Source organism: Marmota monax, unplaced genomic scaffold, assembly GCF_021218885.2.
Source record: "Marmota monax isolate L192 unplaced genomic scaffold, Marmota_monax_Labrador192_F-V1.1 WCK01_AAM20220418_F8-fsc00014, whole genome shotgun sequence".
NCBI lineage: Eukaryota > Metazoa > Chordata > Mammalia > Rodentia > Sciuridae > Marmota > Marmota monax.
The window spans coordinates 13,205,834-13,221,678 of NW_026695222.1; the positions used below are offsets into that span (position 1 = coordinate 13,205,834).

At 39.1% G+C, this 15,845-nt stretch overlaps 1 protein-coding gene across 7 annotated transcripts in view; it reads left to right on the top strand.

Moving 5' to 3' along the window:
• Positions 1–14,914, top strand: part of Tpx2 (TPX2 microtubule nucleation factor) — a 50,458-nt gene extending 35,544 nt beyond the window's left edge. For 6 of the 7 annotated variants that reach the window (XM_046433819.1, XM_046433825.1, XM_046433822.1 and 3 more), the window contains 6 exons: positions 5,399–5,494; positions 6,608–6,784; positions 7,331–7,477; positions 9,759–9,870; positions 10,523–10,710; positions 12,448–14,914. In XM_046433819.1, coding sequence (XP_046289775.1) covers positions 5,399–5,494; positions 6,608–6,784; positions 7,331–7,477; positions 9,759–9,870; positions 10,523–10,710; positions 12,448–12,558 — 831 coding nt within the window. In that variant the 3' untranslated portion in view covers positions 12,559–14,914. The remainder of the gene's footprint in view (positions 1–5,398; positions 5,495–6,607; positions 6,785–7,330; positions 7,478–9,758; positions 9,871–10,522; positions 10,711–12,447) is intronic. The other variant, XM_046433824.1, reaches the window with a different exon arrangement.
• Positions 14,915–15,845: the final 931 nt, after the last annotated feature.

Here is a 15,845-nt window from a genome sequence, read left to right on the forward strand (position 1 = left end):
TTTTCTCCTCCAAACTCCTGGCCTTTCCTTTCCTGTGTGCTTTGTTCTTTAATTCCCATGCCATGTTCTCAGTTTTTACTTTACCCTGGTTCCTTACATATCAACACTGGCTTTATATATTTTAAAAATCAATTCACTTTGTAGCTTCAATGTTTGTATATATGTATGTGTTTGTATATGTTTATTTATTTATTTGTGTACTGGAGGTTGAACCTCGGGGTACTTTACAACTGAGCTACATCCCCCGCCTTTATTTTTTTATTTTGAGACAGTCTTGCTGAGTTGCTTGCCATCCTCCTGCCTCAACCTCCCAAGTTGCTGGGATTACAGGCATGTGCCACTGCCCCCAACATTTTAAAGTAAATTTAAAGGAAACTTTTAAGCAAATACATAAGTGGAAAACCTACCCCTTTCCCCTTGAATAACATAATAATAGTTAACACTTAATATAAAGCTTACTATATAACAGGATTTTATTCTAAGCTCTTTACTTTGTTTTTACATATGAAAAAAATATAATTTTTTCCTCAGGAAAAACAGGAAATTCGGGAAATACTACATTTTGCACCTCACATTGATTTGTAGTTGGTCCTAACCCTTTTTGGAATAGTTGCTGAAAACATTGGCTGTTTATCCAGAACCAGGGTGTTCGCCCTGCTGATAGAATGTATGTGGACAACACTAGAAGATTGCATGTTTTTCCCTGAGAGAAGCATAAGACAAACAGAAGTTCTGGGGGAGCCATCTTTCCAAGTAGCCCCTCCCATTTCCATTTTGGAGGATTTGCCTGAACTATGCAGCCAGTTAGCACTTAGACATGTGCCACTTCTCCCTGTAAATCAAAGGCCCCACTGCTCCCCCTCCCCCGACTTCCCAAATCATTGGGGCTCCCTAAGCCCTTGCTGTCCTGGACCCAAAATACCAACTAGGATTTGGCCTAAATTTCAGCAGTCCCACCTAGTGAATTGGAAAGTGGGGCTTCTAAACATCAATTTATATCTGTGCCTTATTTCCACAACCGAATTTGGAGAGACAGGCATCTAATTTGTCATTTAATTAGATTTTAATATTAATTAAAAACTATATAAAGTGCTTTTAGGTTCTTAAAGATAGACATGATATAAATAAATGGTTTATGATCAAGAACAATAAATACATAAGTAAAAATAGCTCTAGCAAGGTGACCTTCTAAGCTCTTTACTTTTATATAATAACTTATTTTCTCACAGTCACCCTATGAGATGAATACTGTAGGTACTTGCGTTAGTCCATTTTGCAGTGAGGAAGCAGAGATAAAATAACTAGCCAGTGGCAGAACTAGGATAGATAGTATGGCCCCAGAGTCCTCTTGTCTTAAAATGGAAGATACCTTTTATTTGTTTTTCAGACCCCCTCCCCCACCATGCTATGGATCAAACCCAGAGTCTCATACATACTAGGCAAGTGCTGTACCACTGAGCTACACCCCCAGCCTGATGATATCTTTTAAAACAGAAAATTCTTAGGACATATGTGATTATTTAACAAAAATGTTTGCATCCTACCTACAGTCTGTATCACCAGTTGTACCTGAAATCCATTTTTGAAAACTCTGATTAGGAGATTATTGTAAGTTTGTTGTGCTCTGGAGAAGCTAAGACAGAGTGGTAAGTGGGGAAGCGTGACTAAAGCTCATTAAATGTTGATTGCAGTCTGAGAGTAGCACTGCTCCAGGTTATGTATTTTGAGAATTCTGAATAAACTGATCTGTGAAGCAGTAGGTAAGTCAATAAGGTGGCACTGAATTAATGTGTGCTGAAGGAAAATGTTCACCAAATTCAACTGGTTCTCAGAATCCCTCTGGGGCTCTTATTACAGAAACAGATTTCTGGGCCCCAGCCCTGTAGTTTTGATTTGTTGTATGCTGTGTAGAGGCAGCCGCGGTGACAAGCTGTGTGCCTGACTTGCAGTAAGCAGTCAGGTGTTAATAGTAATAGCTGTCATTTTATTGAGTGCTTATATTGTCCCGAGTGCTTAATGTAGATTATCTTATTTATTTCTTATAATAGCTTTAAGAAGTGGACTTTTTATCTCTATTTTTAAAGTGATAAAACAGTAAGAGGGGTCTAATAAGCAGTACCAGGATTTAAGCCTATCACTTCCTTAAATGCTATATTATTCTATTCTATAATACTTACTGTTATCATTGTTTACTTTGGCACATGCAGGTTTCAGGTTGACACTTGCTGCTTGTTGCTCTCCCTTCTAAAATTTAAGGAATTTCATTTCAAGTCTTTGTTTCTAGAGAATCAAAGCATAGAAGGAGATGTATTTTCTTCTATCCTCTTCATTTTTTCAGAAAGGGAGGCTTTCAAAGGGATTGCACCCAGAGAAACATTTTAAAAAGCTGGTGGCAGAATTGAGATTAACTCTCTTAACTTCTGGTCTTGGACTTAGAACAGAACTGAAGAAATCTGCCTCTCAAGAGACTGATTCAGCATGTCTGCCTGCTGCTGTCATGCCCCATCCATGTGCCCCTAGTGCTGAAGTCCTATTTCCATGTGTCCTTAACACTGCTTCTTGTGCTTTCCACTTGTGGTTGAAGGTGGCAAGAGGACAACAGGACTGATGAGAGATGGGCTTGAGCAGCAGTGGGCCTGAGGCAGAGATGAAGAAAGGGCTCTTGGGGCAGAGGCAGAGTGATGAAAACCTTGCGCATGAGGGTGTGAAATGGGAACTTGGTGCCTGTATCTAATGGGGGGCTGGGGCTCCTGAGGTACATGTGGTATCAGTGAGGCCAGTGAGTAATTTTAGCAGAGATATTTAAGGGATGACTTAGGGAGACTAGCAGGGTTTTTTTGTTTGTTTGTTTGTTTGTTTTTTCTTTCTTTCTTTGTGTACTCCTTGGGATAACGTTGCTTTGTAGTAATTTCCTAACTGCTTTGGGACAGGCTTGAGAGCTTATTCCAGGGCAATTGGGGGCATTTCCTGCATTTCAAGTGTTCATCCCCAACTCCTTCCTTGCTGTTTTTCCTAAATGTGTCATCTGTCCACCTACATTGCCCACTTCTTTTTTTTTTTTTTTTTTTTATTTTATTTTTTTTTTTTAGTTTTCGGCGGACACAACATCTTTGTTTGTATGTGGTGCTGAGGCTCGAACCCGGGGCACACACATGCCAGGCGAGCGCGCTACCGCTTGAGCCACATCCCCAGCCCCTACATTGCCCACTTCTAACCTCACATCACCTCTTAAGAGATACCCTCCCCAAACTTCCCATTGAGGGAGTGTGTTCCCCGAGTAGCCTTTAGCCCCACATTCTGCTGGGTTTCTTTAGAACATTTGTGAAAATTAGAAAATATTCACTTTATGACTTTTTTTTTTTTTGGTATTGGGGATTTAACCAAGGGGCGCATAACCACTGAGCCAAGTTCCAGTCGTTTTTTTGTTTTTTACTTTTTTATTTTGAGACAGGGTCTCACTAAATTGCTTAGGGCCTTGCTAAATTACTGAGGCTGGCTTTGAACTTGGGATCGTCCTACCTCAGCCACCCAAGTTGCTGGGATTACAGATGTCTGTCACCCAGCCTGGCTAATTTATTACTTATTGATTGTGTTTTTTCCATTAAAGTGTGAAACCCTTGAGAACAAGGACCATCAGTAACTCCTACAAATACAGGATAACCAGATGTGTACAGTACAAGCTGACATAGATACTGGGAATTTCAAGACATGACCTTCTTGTTCTTAAAGCTTGTGCAGACTGGTAGAGTGGACTAACATGTAAACAAATATGTAGAGTAATAGTAATCAACATATGTTCAGTTACTACCAGGTCTTCTTGTAAGTGCAAAGGAATGGAAATGGCAATATCCTAGTCCTCAAGGAGCTTATGATTTAAACTTAAAATAACAAGAAATCTTCATTTTTTTCTGGAAGTCTGATTTCCTTTTATTTCAAATCAAGTCTCCAGTTGGTTTTTATTGTAGTAGAGAAGGGGTGTGGGTGGATAGTTGCTACAAAGATGATTTTCTTAGCCATGTCCTCCCCTCAACTAGTGAGGATTGATCTCACTCATAATGTCTCTGTCATGGCCTACCTATTAGAGATTTCCATTGCTCCTCTTTTAAAATGTAGATCTCTACTGGTTGGATTAGAGGGAGGAAACAGGAAAGGGGGGATTATTTTAGAACTAAAGGAGTCCTTGGATATTTATTTCAGTTAAATTATTTTATGAACCCCCTCGCCCTGCTCCTCTCCAGGCCTAGAAGGCTATTTGATGTGCCTGGTTTTATGGGCTGGAAGCAGAACTGGGCCTGGCTCATTGTTCTTTCTACTTCCACATGCCCTTGGTGCATTCAGTCAAGATGTGCTCATGTCCACCTGTGCTGGATATTGTAACAGCAGGTTTTGTTGTATGTAAATTATTTCTTGGATTCTTGCCACTCTCATTACAAGACTGCTGAACTGGATTTCACTATGCTAGTGATAGCACTCTTTAGAAAACATAAGAAATTTCATAGCAGAGTGAGCATTCCTTCACAGTGGTCACCTAGAGGGTTTATAAATCTGTTCTAATCTAAAGGTGTTTAGAACTATAAGAAAGAATTTTTTTTTTTTTTAAATAAAAACCTCTGAGTAGCCCAAGATAATAGAGGCAGAAATAATTTTGTTAAATGAAAGATAAAAGATTGAGCAACTAACTGTCTGGCATGGTCCAAAAAGTGGCTTTCAAAACCACTCCAAGAAAGACATTCCAAACATGTTTTGAGCAGGTGCAGCATTGTTGGGATTAAGGAGAAGTCTCCCAAGGTATCTTCATAGAGTCCAACATACAAATTCTCATGCATTCATTCTTAGAGCATTCATTTAACAAATATTTACTGAATGCCTTATCCTTGCCAAGGTCTGTGTTAAATGCTAGGGGTTGATGGAATAAAATAGTCCTTACCTTTGAAAGCACTTATAGTCTAGCTGAGGCGGATGAACATCTAAACAAATAAGTGCAGTGAAGTTTTGTAGATATAGTCATCTCTCCTTGTTCCTATGCAGATTCAACCAAATGTGGTTGGAAAATATTGGGGGGAAAATTACATTTGTACTAAACATGTACAGACTTGTTTTCTTGTCATTATTCCCTAAACAATTCAGACTAACAACTTTCCGTAGCATTTACATTATATTAGGTATTATAAGTAACTAGAGAAAAACAGTACAGGAAAGTATAAGTTTTATGCAAATCTACACCATTTTTATACGGGATTTGAGCATCTGTGGATTTTGGGGGCGGTGTTTACTTCTACAGGTTCTAGGAGCAGAGATCTGTTGTCATGATACATAAACTTCTCTTTAAGAAAGTGATTTAATCTTTCATAGCGGAGGTTGTTGCAGGATGTTTAACTGAGTTATGTGTTCCTTCCAGGGTGTTCCTGAAAAGAAGGTACTTCCAATCACTGTCCCCAAGTCACCAGCTTTTGCATTGAAAAACAGAATTCGAATACCCACCAAAGAGGAAGAGGTAATTCCCTGGGAGTAGGGGGATTCTTTTTCCTTCTGCATAGTCAATCTAAGCCTTACCATTTTTTTTAATAGATCTTTATTTTATTTATTTATGAGGTACTGAGGATCGAACCCAGTGCCTCACACATGCAAGGCAAGCGCTCTACCACAACCTCAGCCCCTAAGCCTTACCATTTCTTAATTCTAAAAGAGATATAACACAACCACTTTTGTCTGAAGTTATCTTTAAATATGGTATTAACATTTGATCATCTTTTTTGCTCATCCAAGAGTAAAGTAGTTGGTAATGTATGAATCTTCTGACTGTCACTGATAATAGGTTACAGTTTATGGAAACTGTGGGGAAGAATTAGGTATTGGAGGCTTGTCTGCTTCTATAGTTTTGAAGTCAGTCAGTCTTTGTAAAGTGGATCAAAAATTGCCAACCTCTGCATTTTATTTGCCTGAGTTATAGTCATTATTCAGTGAGGGACTTTTAAATTCATATTAAATAGTCACATTGGCCTTGCAGTTACATCCACCTCGTCCTATCTCTGTTAACCCAAGGGTCACAAAGGTGACTGTTTAGTGATGTTTCATGAAATTGTAATATATAAACTGTCATTGATCATACTAGTATCTTATTACATCTCCCATTTATCTATAAATATCCAGAGTTAGGGTAATTTTATAGCAGATCTCAAGCATAAGCCTTTTTATAGTTCATTTGAAACTAAAATACACAGTTATCTTATGTTACCAGCTTGAACCCAAACAACTTACTGGTCCTATTCTGGGTTTGGCAACCCAGTCACATTAACTCCAGTCACATGTTTTATTGGAGTCTGGAGGCTGGGTCAAAGAAGAGGCTAAGGTACATACCTGGTTAATGTATTTCTTATCTTCATTTTATTCATACTGTCTGACCTCATTTAATTTTTATAACATTCCTGTGAAAAACTTCAGATTTAAAAAAAAGAAAGACAGGAAAGGAAAGAAATAGGAAGCTAAAACATCTAAGGTTGAGGGACTTGCCTTCATTAATGGCTTACCCCTATAGTATCTTCTGACTGCATGCTGAGGAGGTAGGAGAGAATGAGGAGTCTTGTTTCTAAACTGCAGTTTCTCTTAGGAAGAGAATGAACAGGCAGTGATAAGAGCTCAACCTGTGCCACATTATGGGGTGCCTTTTAAGCCCCAAATCCCAGAGGCAAGAACTGTGGAAATGTGCCCTTTCTCCTTTGATTCTCGGGACAAAGAACGACAGTTGCAGAAGGAGAAGAAAATAAAAGAACTGCAGAAAGGGGAGGTAGGTGTTTCCTTTTCTGCAAGTAGGATACTGCTTTTCTTTGAGCCCTCAAATATAACCTCTTATGTAGTACTTTTAACTGTAAAATCACTACTTTCCTTTGATCCCTCTTAAGAATTTTATGAAATAAAACAGGGCAAATGATTTTAAGTAATCCTTTTTTTTTAAAATTTCTTGGTGTAGATGGACATAACATAATGCCTTTATTTTTATGTGGTGCTGAAGATCGAACCCAGGTCCTGCCCATGCTAAGCGAGCGCTCTACCACTGAGCCACAATCCCAGCCCCTTAAGTAATCCTTTTGGCAGAAGGAGGTTAAATGACTTCCTCCTAGTTATTGGGAGCATACTGCCAGTTATTGGCAATATTGGGAGGAAAACCTAGATTTCCTTTTGGGTTCATTACTCTTCTCTGAAAGACCATGTGCTGTTTAGAAAACTGGCTAGCCATCCAAACTTTTCAGGTTCTTCCACATATTTTGGAGGAGCTCTTGCCTTCTAACCGAAGAGGTCTTCATCTTAAATTTTATGTTTTATTTTGCATTAGGTGCCCAAGTTTAAGGCACTTCCTGTGCCTCATTTTGACACCGTTAGCCTGCCAGAAAAGAAGGTGAAGAACGTGACCCAGATTGAGCCTTTCTGCTTGGAGACTGACAAAAGAGGTGCTCTTAAGGCACAGATATGGAAGCACCAGGTGGGAGCCTGGGGAGAGCAGCCAAAATGTTGGTTGGTTGATGGGTGGTTGGTTGGCTGTTTGGTTGGTTTGACTGGCAGACCAACTATACTGAAAATCATCTGGGAAAACATACTTGATTATTTCTGTGTACTCTGTCTAAATCAAGGTTCAGCACGTTTTCTGTAAAGGACCAGATAGAAATTATTTTAGGTTTTATGGGTTAGAAGAGCCTCTACCACATACTGTGTGCCTGTGTTTTCAATCCTTTGAAAAATGTAAAAAACATTCTTAGCTCAAGGGCTGGATCAAAACCATTTGCAAGCTGGATTTGGCCTTTAGGCTGAAGTTTTCTGACCCCTGCTTTAAGTGATCATCTTGGGAATGTGAGAACTCAGGCTTCTTTTGAGTCAGGAGTCTGAGAGCTCCATCTGTTAGACTCATTCATTAAGTATTCACTCTGTTCTATTGACTGCTTTGGTAAGAAACAGGATGCAAGAAAAAGTTCTCAATATGATATGCTATTTTCTCAGCATGGTGTGTGATAAACTTGCTCTTTATAGATAACAAAATAATTAAAAGCAATTGATTGGTTATTGGCTTGTTTAATTGGGATGTATTTCTACCCAGTTGAAAAACATTTTTAAAAATTTTTGTGTTCGTCAGTATTTTTATGCCATCACTTATCCTGGACTCTGCCCCAAAGGAGCTCTAGGCTAGTCATTATTTGTAGGAATCGCTCCTCTTGAAGCCCAAGAGATCTGATTGCTCTGTGACTGAGTGCAGGCCACCTTTTGGCATTGTTTTGTAGAAAACCTAAGGACTGCTGCTTTGGCAATAGTAGTAACTCTCCCTTTCTTAAGGACCAAGACATAGGATGTCTTGTGGGGCATTTTCTATCATTTTTTTTTTTTAAGTTTCTCAAATACTTAACAAAAGTAAAGTGATAATGATATAATAAACTTTCATGAACCTAACACCTTCTGTAATGATTAAAACATGGAAAATCTTATTTCACCTGTACTTCTACCATTTACTCCTCCATTGTATATGTTACCTACACAACATTACTTTGAACTGAATCTCTGTTCATCAAAAATACTTGAGCTTATATTTAAAATATAAAGACTGGGTTAAGGGTGTGACTTTATTTGTATAGGGTATTTGCCTAACATGTGCAAACCCCTGGATTTGATATTCAGCATCACACAAAAAAATAAAGACTTACTTAAAACAAACACAATAATATCAAAAAAGATTAACAGTGATTCCTATATAGAGACAAATAGTCAGTAATCAAATATCCTTAAATTTTTCATAATTGAAACAGTTGACTTGTTCAAATCAAGATCAAAATAAGGTCCACATTACGTATTTGTTTGATAAATCTCCCTCCTTTTTTTTTTTTTTAAAGAGAGAGAATTTTTTTTTTTTTTTAATATTTTTTAGTTGTTGATGGACCTTTATTTTATTTATTTGTATGTGCTGCTGAGAATCGAACCCAGTGCGTCACGAATGCTAGGCAAGCGAGTTACCACTGAGCCACAACCCCAACCACAGAGAGAGAATTTTTTTAGTATTTATTTTTTAGTTTTTCGGTGGACACATCTTTATTTTATTTTTATGTGGTGCTGAGGATCGAACCCAGTGCCCCGTGCATGCTAGGCGAGCACGCTACCGCTTGAGCCACATCTCCAGCCCTTGTTTGATAAATCTCTACGTCTCAATCGGTGAACTTGTCTCTTTGTATTTTATTTGTTGAGTGAACTAGATTGTGTAGATTTTTCCACAATCTGGATTTTGCTCATATATTGCATTTAAAGTATTCCTCTGTTTCCTATAGATCTAGAGGCTTGATTAATTCTGGCTAGGGTTTGTTTGTTTTTTGGTGGTTTTTTTTTTTTTTTTTGTGTGTGTGTGTGTGTGTGGTGCTGGGGATTGAATCGGGGCTTTGCACATATATACCAGGCATGTGCTTTACTGCTGAGTCACATCCCCAGACCAGGAGAATGTTTTATAGTGCTATTGCATGGTATCTAATGAATCACATCGGAAGGCATATAATATCTAGTTTTTTAGAGTTTTTGTGATGTTAAAATAGGCCTTAAAAATATCTTAAAGATATTTTCTAGTTCTCTGAGTGGACTCTAGATTCTGGGTGGTGGGAGAAGATAACTAGAGGTTAGATCACATCATCTTCTATCTGGAATGCCAAAGCAGTTCAGAAACACTAGATCTTGAGTTAATGTGTTGGTCATGGAAGTTGTGCACTTGCCTGTCTGACAGTCTTTATTCCTAATAGCTGGAGGAAGAACTGAAACAACAGAAAGAAGCAGCTTGCTTCAAGGCTCGTCCGAATACCATCACCTCCCAGGAGCCCTTTGTTCCCAAGAAAGAGAAAAAATCAGTTGCTGGTAGTGTTCTATGAACTTTTGGGGGTTTGGGGCAGAATTATAAGATTTCCTGGGGGAAGTGAGACTCAGTTGTATCAGACAATACTTGGTTCACCCAGAGTGTTGGGTTTTAGAGGATGGTGGTTTTTCTTCCCTTAGACCCAGTCTTTTGCCTCTATTGAATCTAGTACCTTGTTGAGTTTCAGAATGTGCTGGGGACAGATTGGTATAACATGAGCCTTGTTAGAAACCGCTGGCCTTTTAGTAAGTTACAGGCCCTCTCTACCAAAGAGTAGCAAGTAAATGAGAGAGGGAGTCTAGGGTGTCCTTCTGGAGTTCTAGGTGAAGCCAAGCCTTAGGTACAGAATATTTGATTTCTTAAGCACTAGGTGGTGTGTTAGAAAATTGGGATTCTTCTACCACCATCTTAAAATCACTATATAGTTTTGAGCTTACTTCACCCTTGTGGGTCTTGTTTTTATTCCATTTACACTAGATGATTTCCAGGGGCTCTTACAACTCTTAAAATTCTAAGACTTTTATATAAGTGGTTTACTCTGCCTTTCTTTTAGCAGGGCTTCCTTAGAGTCTCTGCTACTTGGCTCAATCCTGGGGGGCTGGGTTCATGCAAGTACTTCTTATGCATCAATATTCTTTCTGTTTCTGTACTCAGAGGGCCTTTCTGGTTCTCTAGTTCAGGAACCTTTTCAGCTGGCCACTGAGAAGAGAGCCAAGGAGCGTCAGGAGCTGGAAAAGAGAATGGCTGAGGTAGAAGCCCAGAAAATCCAGCAGCTGGAGGAGGCCAGGCAACAGGAAGAAGAGCATAGGAAGGAGGAGCTGGCCAGGCTACGGAAAGAATTGGTAACTGGGCATGAGTACTGACTAACCCAAGGTTGTCTCTGTTTTGTTTTACCTTACCTCACCTTGTTCTAAACAGGATCTACAGTGGCCTGCAAGGCTATCTCAAAGACAAGTAAAAAAAAAGAGAAATCATCCAGACTTAGGGTGGGGGGAGGAGGTTGAGGTGTGAATGAGGCAAAAGATGTATACATTGTAGTCTAAATATGAGCCACAATTTTGGCCCTTTTTAGGAACCAACCTGTTAGTTATGACACTAATATAAAACCAATTTTTTGAAATATAAAAATATATTCAAAAATATATTTATAAAAAATATATATTCAACATACTTGAATATATTGAATATATTAAGAAGTATATTTATTAAAAAAAAGCAAAAACATTTATCCTTCATATAGTAATTAGACAGAATTTCTTCCAGGGAGCTTCATGAAGAAGACATCATATGATATAGTCATACACAGTGATGTATTTCCTAGGATTCTTTTTTGTTTACTTTTTAATTTATTTTATTATTCTGTGCTTAACAAGAAACAATACATTTTACAATCAGACCAGAATACTTAGGGAAGGATGTGGAAACTGTGTAGCAACTATATATTTTTCTTTCCTCTTAATATTTGGCTCAGACTTTTTGGAGTTACAGTGTTTGTTGGTCTAAGTAATCCTCATGGTGTAGGTAATCGCACTAGCATAATGATTTAGATATTCATTATCTCCCCCACCAAAAAATCATAATTCACCTTAAGGATCCCATTGTCAGCCAGACTCATTGGTACATTTCTGTAATCCCAGCTACTCTGGAGGCTAAGGCAGAGGATTGCAAATTCAAGGCCAGCCTGGGCAACTCAATGAGTCTGTCTCAAAGATTTTTTTAAAAAGCGTTGGTGGTGTAGTTTAGTTGCAGTGTCTTTACTGTGGCATGAGTGAGGCCCTGGGTACAGTCCCTATCCAGTATCCCCAAACCAAGTACATGTCTAACTGTTGAAATAGATACCCATAGATGACTATGCCCATGGGAAGGCTCTAAGGACAACTTCAAGAGACTATAGCCTCGTGGGACATCCAAATTACTATTTGCTGATTGAATGAGAAAACAAGTTCTCAGTCCCAATGCACTCATAAAATCACCCTCAACTTCTTTGATTTTCTTCAATACTTGGTACCTGCATCTTATGTTTGTCCCCACTACAGAACTGTTTCTTACAGCAGTTCTCAAAATAGGTTGAAGACTGCATTCTAAACACAGTTAGTGCCAGTTCTCTCTCTGCTAATCTGGCTTGAATCAGGATTGATTGTAGAATATCCAAAAGAATGGATGGGACCATGTCCTTTACAGTGGCCCTTTCTGATTATTGTTTTTTTCTTTACTTTTTGTATTTTGTTTTGGTCCATTTTGGTGAATATGAGTAAGTAAGCCTAAGATTATAGCAAATTTCTAATTTGTGACTCTTTTTTTCTGTTGCAGTTGAGTTATAGCCCCATAACACCCTGTAGATCATACTGGAGATATATTTGACATTGTTAGTGAAAGCAAGGGAACCCAAGAAAGACCTGTAGAAGCTCCAAAGCTCATACGCTTTTCCATTTTACTGTGTTGCCCCCTGTGCCTTTAAATTCATGACTGGGATCTATAGGACTGTACAAACATTTTCTCTAAAAGGAAAAATAAAAACAACTGTGAGCATAGTTCTCTGACATCTCTCTCAGTGGTAACTTATTTTCTCTTCTCTGCAGGTGCACAAGGCAAATCCAATACGCAAGTACCAGGCTGTGGAGGTAAAGTCAAGTGACCAGCCTCTGACAGTGCCTGTATCTCCTAAGTTCTCCACTCGATTCCACTGCTGAACTCTGCTGTGAGCTGCAGATGCTGCTTGGCAACAGGAGCTGCTCCTTATATCACACCAGGCATGGACCTACCTACCCATGCCTAGCAGAGCATACCTGACAACGGTGGACTCCAGTTTTGTTGAGAATTGTTCTCATTCATTTTTGAGGCTAACACTGAGACGTGGTTCATCTGTGTCTCCATCATACTCCTTATAGTTATTTCCTTTAAACCATCAGTTGACCTTTAATATTGGACTTAACTCTGACTAGGATTTTAGGTGTCTGTGTCAGCACAGTGCAATTTCTATTTCCCTTTATCCCCTTCCTTTTTATATAAATATGTGTGTGTGTGTGTGTGTGTGTGTTTTAATCAGAAAATAAAGTAGTTAAATCCTCAGATAGGGTTTAAGTCATGGTTTAAATGAGGAATAATCTATATCAGATTTTTTTTCATCATCTCTGCATGAAAATGAATTTATAGTTTAGGAGTCATGCACCAGTGAGCAGGTAGAACAACACATGGATTCATAGGGAACCACATGGCACCATTTGCAAGCTTCTAGCAGAGCTGCTATAGGCACAGTCTCTCTCATCAGTGCTGATTATAACAGGGAATGGTGCCGCATGCATTTTAAGACCTAGCCTAGCGTATTCTGTTTTGTTCTACCCTTCCTGATTTTGTTATTTAATGTTAAGTCTGTCAGGTCCCTTTAGAGGTCAAATCTTACTGAGGAATGGGTAATTGGAGAGGTGGGTCCAGGAACTTTTAAGAACATAGACTCTGTCCTTAAAGGAAAATGCTTTGTAACTTTTTTCTATCTTAATGTCAGAATATCCTCCACATTTTACTACCTCCCTCCCAGTAATCACCCAGTCATGTGTGTTATGCCTTTGCATAGTCTGTGCCTTTTTCCCTAAATGAGCTGCTTCTCCTCTTGTAAATTCCTCCTTTTAAAACTTAGCTCAAGTAAAATCTTTTAGAAATTTTTTGTTAACCATTTGGCCTTCTCAGATAAGGAGGGTCCTTCTTTCTTAGTGTCTCCAAAATGTTACTTGTATAAAATCTAAGAGAGCAATTATATTACATATGAGTTACTATTGTTCACAAACTATTATAATAGAGATGTCAGTTCCTTGAACTCTCTGTGTGTGTGCACGCTGCTGGGGATAGAACCCAGGGCCTCACACATGTTAGGCCCTCCTCTACCGCTGAGCCACATACCCAGCCCCATCTCTCCATTTCCATGTTTTTTTGTGGCTTTCACAGAGTTGGCTTGGGTCTGTGTTAAATAATACATTTTCTTTTAGATTTCATTTATTTTTGAGCATCTACTCTGTCAGTTATCTTCCACACCATTAGATATAGAAACATTAGTGTTCTGTGTAGACCAGTTCCTCAGCACTTTGTGATATTAGCCCTATTTTATATTCATCATTTTATTCTCTCAGTGAACTTTTGTAAACCTATTGTGCAGGCCATTGTAGATTCAGCAGTGGGTGACTGAACAAGAGTGTTTTTCACAGTGTGATTTGCAGGTCTCTCATCCACCTGAATATCCACAAACTGGTACAAAATGCAATTCCTGGATTCATTTCCTAGAAATATGCAGTATACAGTTGCATGACTACTTAGTCCATTTAACAAATATTGGGTGCTATATACCATGGCATTGAATATAGCAATGAGCAAAAACAAAGATCTTGCCTACATGGAGCTTACATTTTAAATGGGAGGGAGAGAGTAAGGGAATAACTGGGCCCTTTTGTCTGGTGAGAGGTGTTCCCATTCTGCTATGTGAGAATGAACTGGGGTGGTGAGGGGAGCATGGGAGGTTGTAACTGAGAGAGTGAGAGCTGGTGATAGCAGTGAAGATGGTAAGAAATGGTTGGATTCTTCTTTTATTTTTTTTATTCTAATGAGTTACACATGACAGTAGAAAGCTCTTCAGAAATGGTTGGATCTTGGATGCATTTTGAGGTTGTAACTGCTGAGTTTTGCTAACAGACTGGATGTGGAGAATGAGAAGGGAGTTAAGGAGAGCATGCAGGTATCAGCCCAAATGCAGCTCCTCCATCCCTTGAACTGTGAGAAATCTGGTTCTACCTCAGTCCTTATATTTGGGGGCGGCGGGGGGGGGATTCTCGGAGCTTTCTTTTTTCCTGGCACCTCTGTCGTTTCTTCACTTGAGAAACCATCTCTTGATCCTGTTTCTGTTCCATCCTACCCTGACTTTTTTTCTCTACTTGTAATTGCAGTTCTCCTGTAACCATTCACTGTCATTCATGTATTTCCATCTGATATTTTATTCATATAAAATCATTTTTTGATTTTGATTGTTTCAGGTGTAACAATAAATCCAGCCCTCAATTGAGAGTTTTGGGAAAAGTGTTATTGAGAATGATTAACTTAAGGGATCCTTCCACCCCATTTGCTTCATTCTATATTATCTCCTCTGCACAGTCACATCAGAGTGGTAACTATGTAGAGCCAGAGGGGTGGACAGACTACAATTGCTCCAATGTTTTAATAGAAAGGAGACCTGGACAGGTACTTGTAACACAGATGGCATGTGCTTCAGTAACTGAGTGATGTGGGAGCTAAGGGAGTCTCATTGGAAGCAAGGTTGTGTTTCATAAAATGTTTTCTCTTTTTTGGTACCAGGGATTGAACTCAGGGGCACTCGACCACTGAGTCACATCCCCAACCCTATTCTGTATTTTATTTAGAGACAGGGTATCACTGAGTTGATTAGCACCTCGCTTTTGCTGAGGCTTGCAATCCTCCTGCCTCAGCCTCCTGAGCCGCTGGGATTACAGGAGTGCACCACCACAACCAGCTTGGTTTTCTTTTTTTTTAAATAAATATTACAAAAGTAGTACTGCTGGGCTGGGGATGTGGCTCAAGCGGTAGCACGCTCGCCTGGCATGCGTGCGGCCCAGGTTCGATCCTCAGCACCACATACAAACAAGGATGTTGTGTCCGCTGATAAATTAAATATTAAAATTCTCTCTCTCTCTCTCTTTAAAAAAAAAAATTAAAAAAAAAAAAAGTAGTACTGCCTCTTGGAAACACACCAGTAGACATAAAATAAAACCTGCAAGTCTCCTTTCTTCACCTACTCCCATCCTCTGGAAGTAACCCCTTGTTCACAGTTCTGTATTCAAGAATGTTTACATGCACACACATTTATAGAGAATTTCCCCTGCCTTGAGAAAAATAAGATTATAGCTAGGTATATGTACACCCATAACTCCAGCAACTCTGGAGGCTGAGGCAGAATGATCACAAGTTTGAGTTCAGCCTG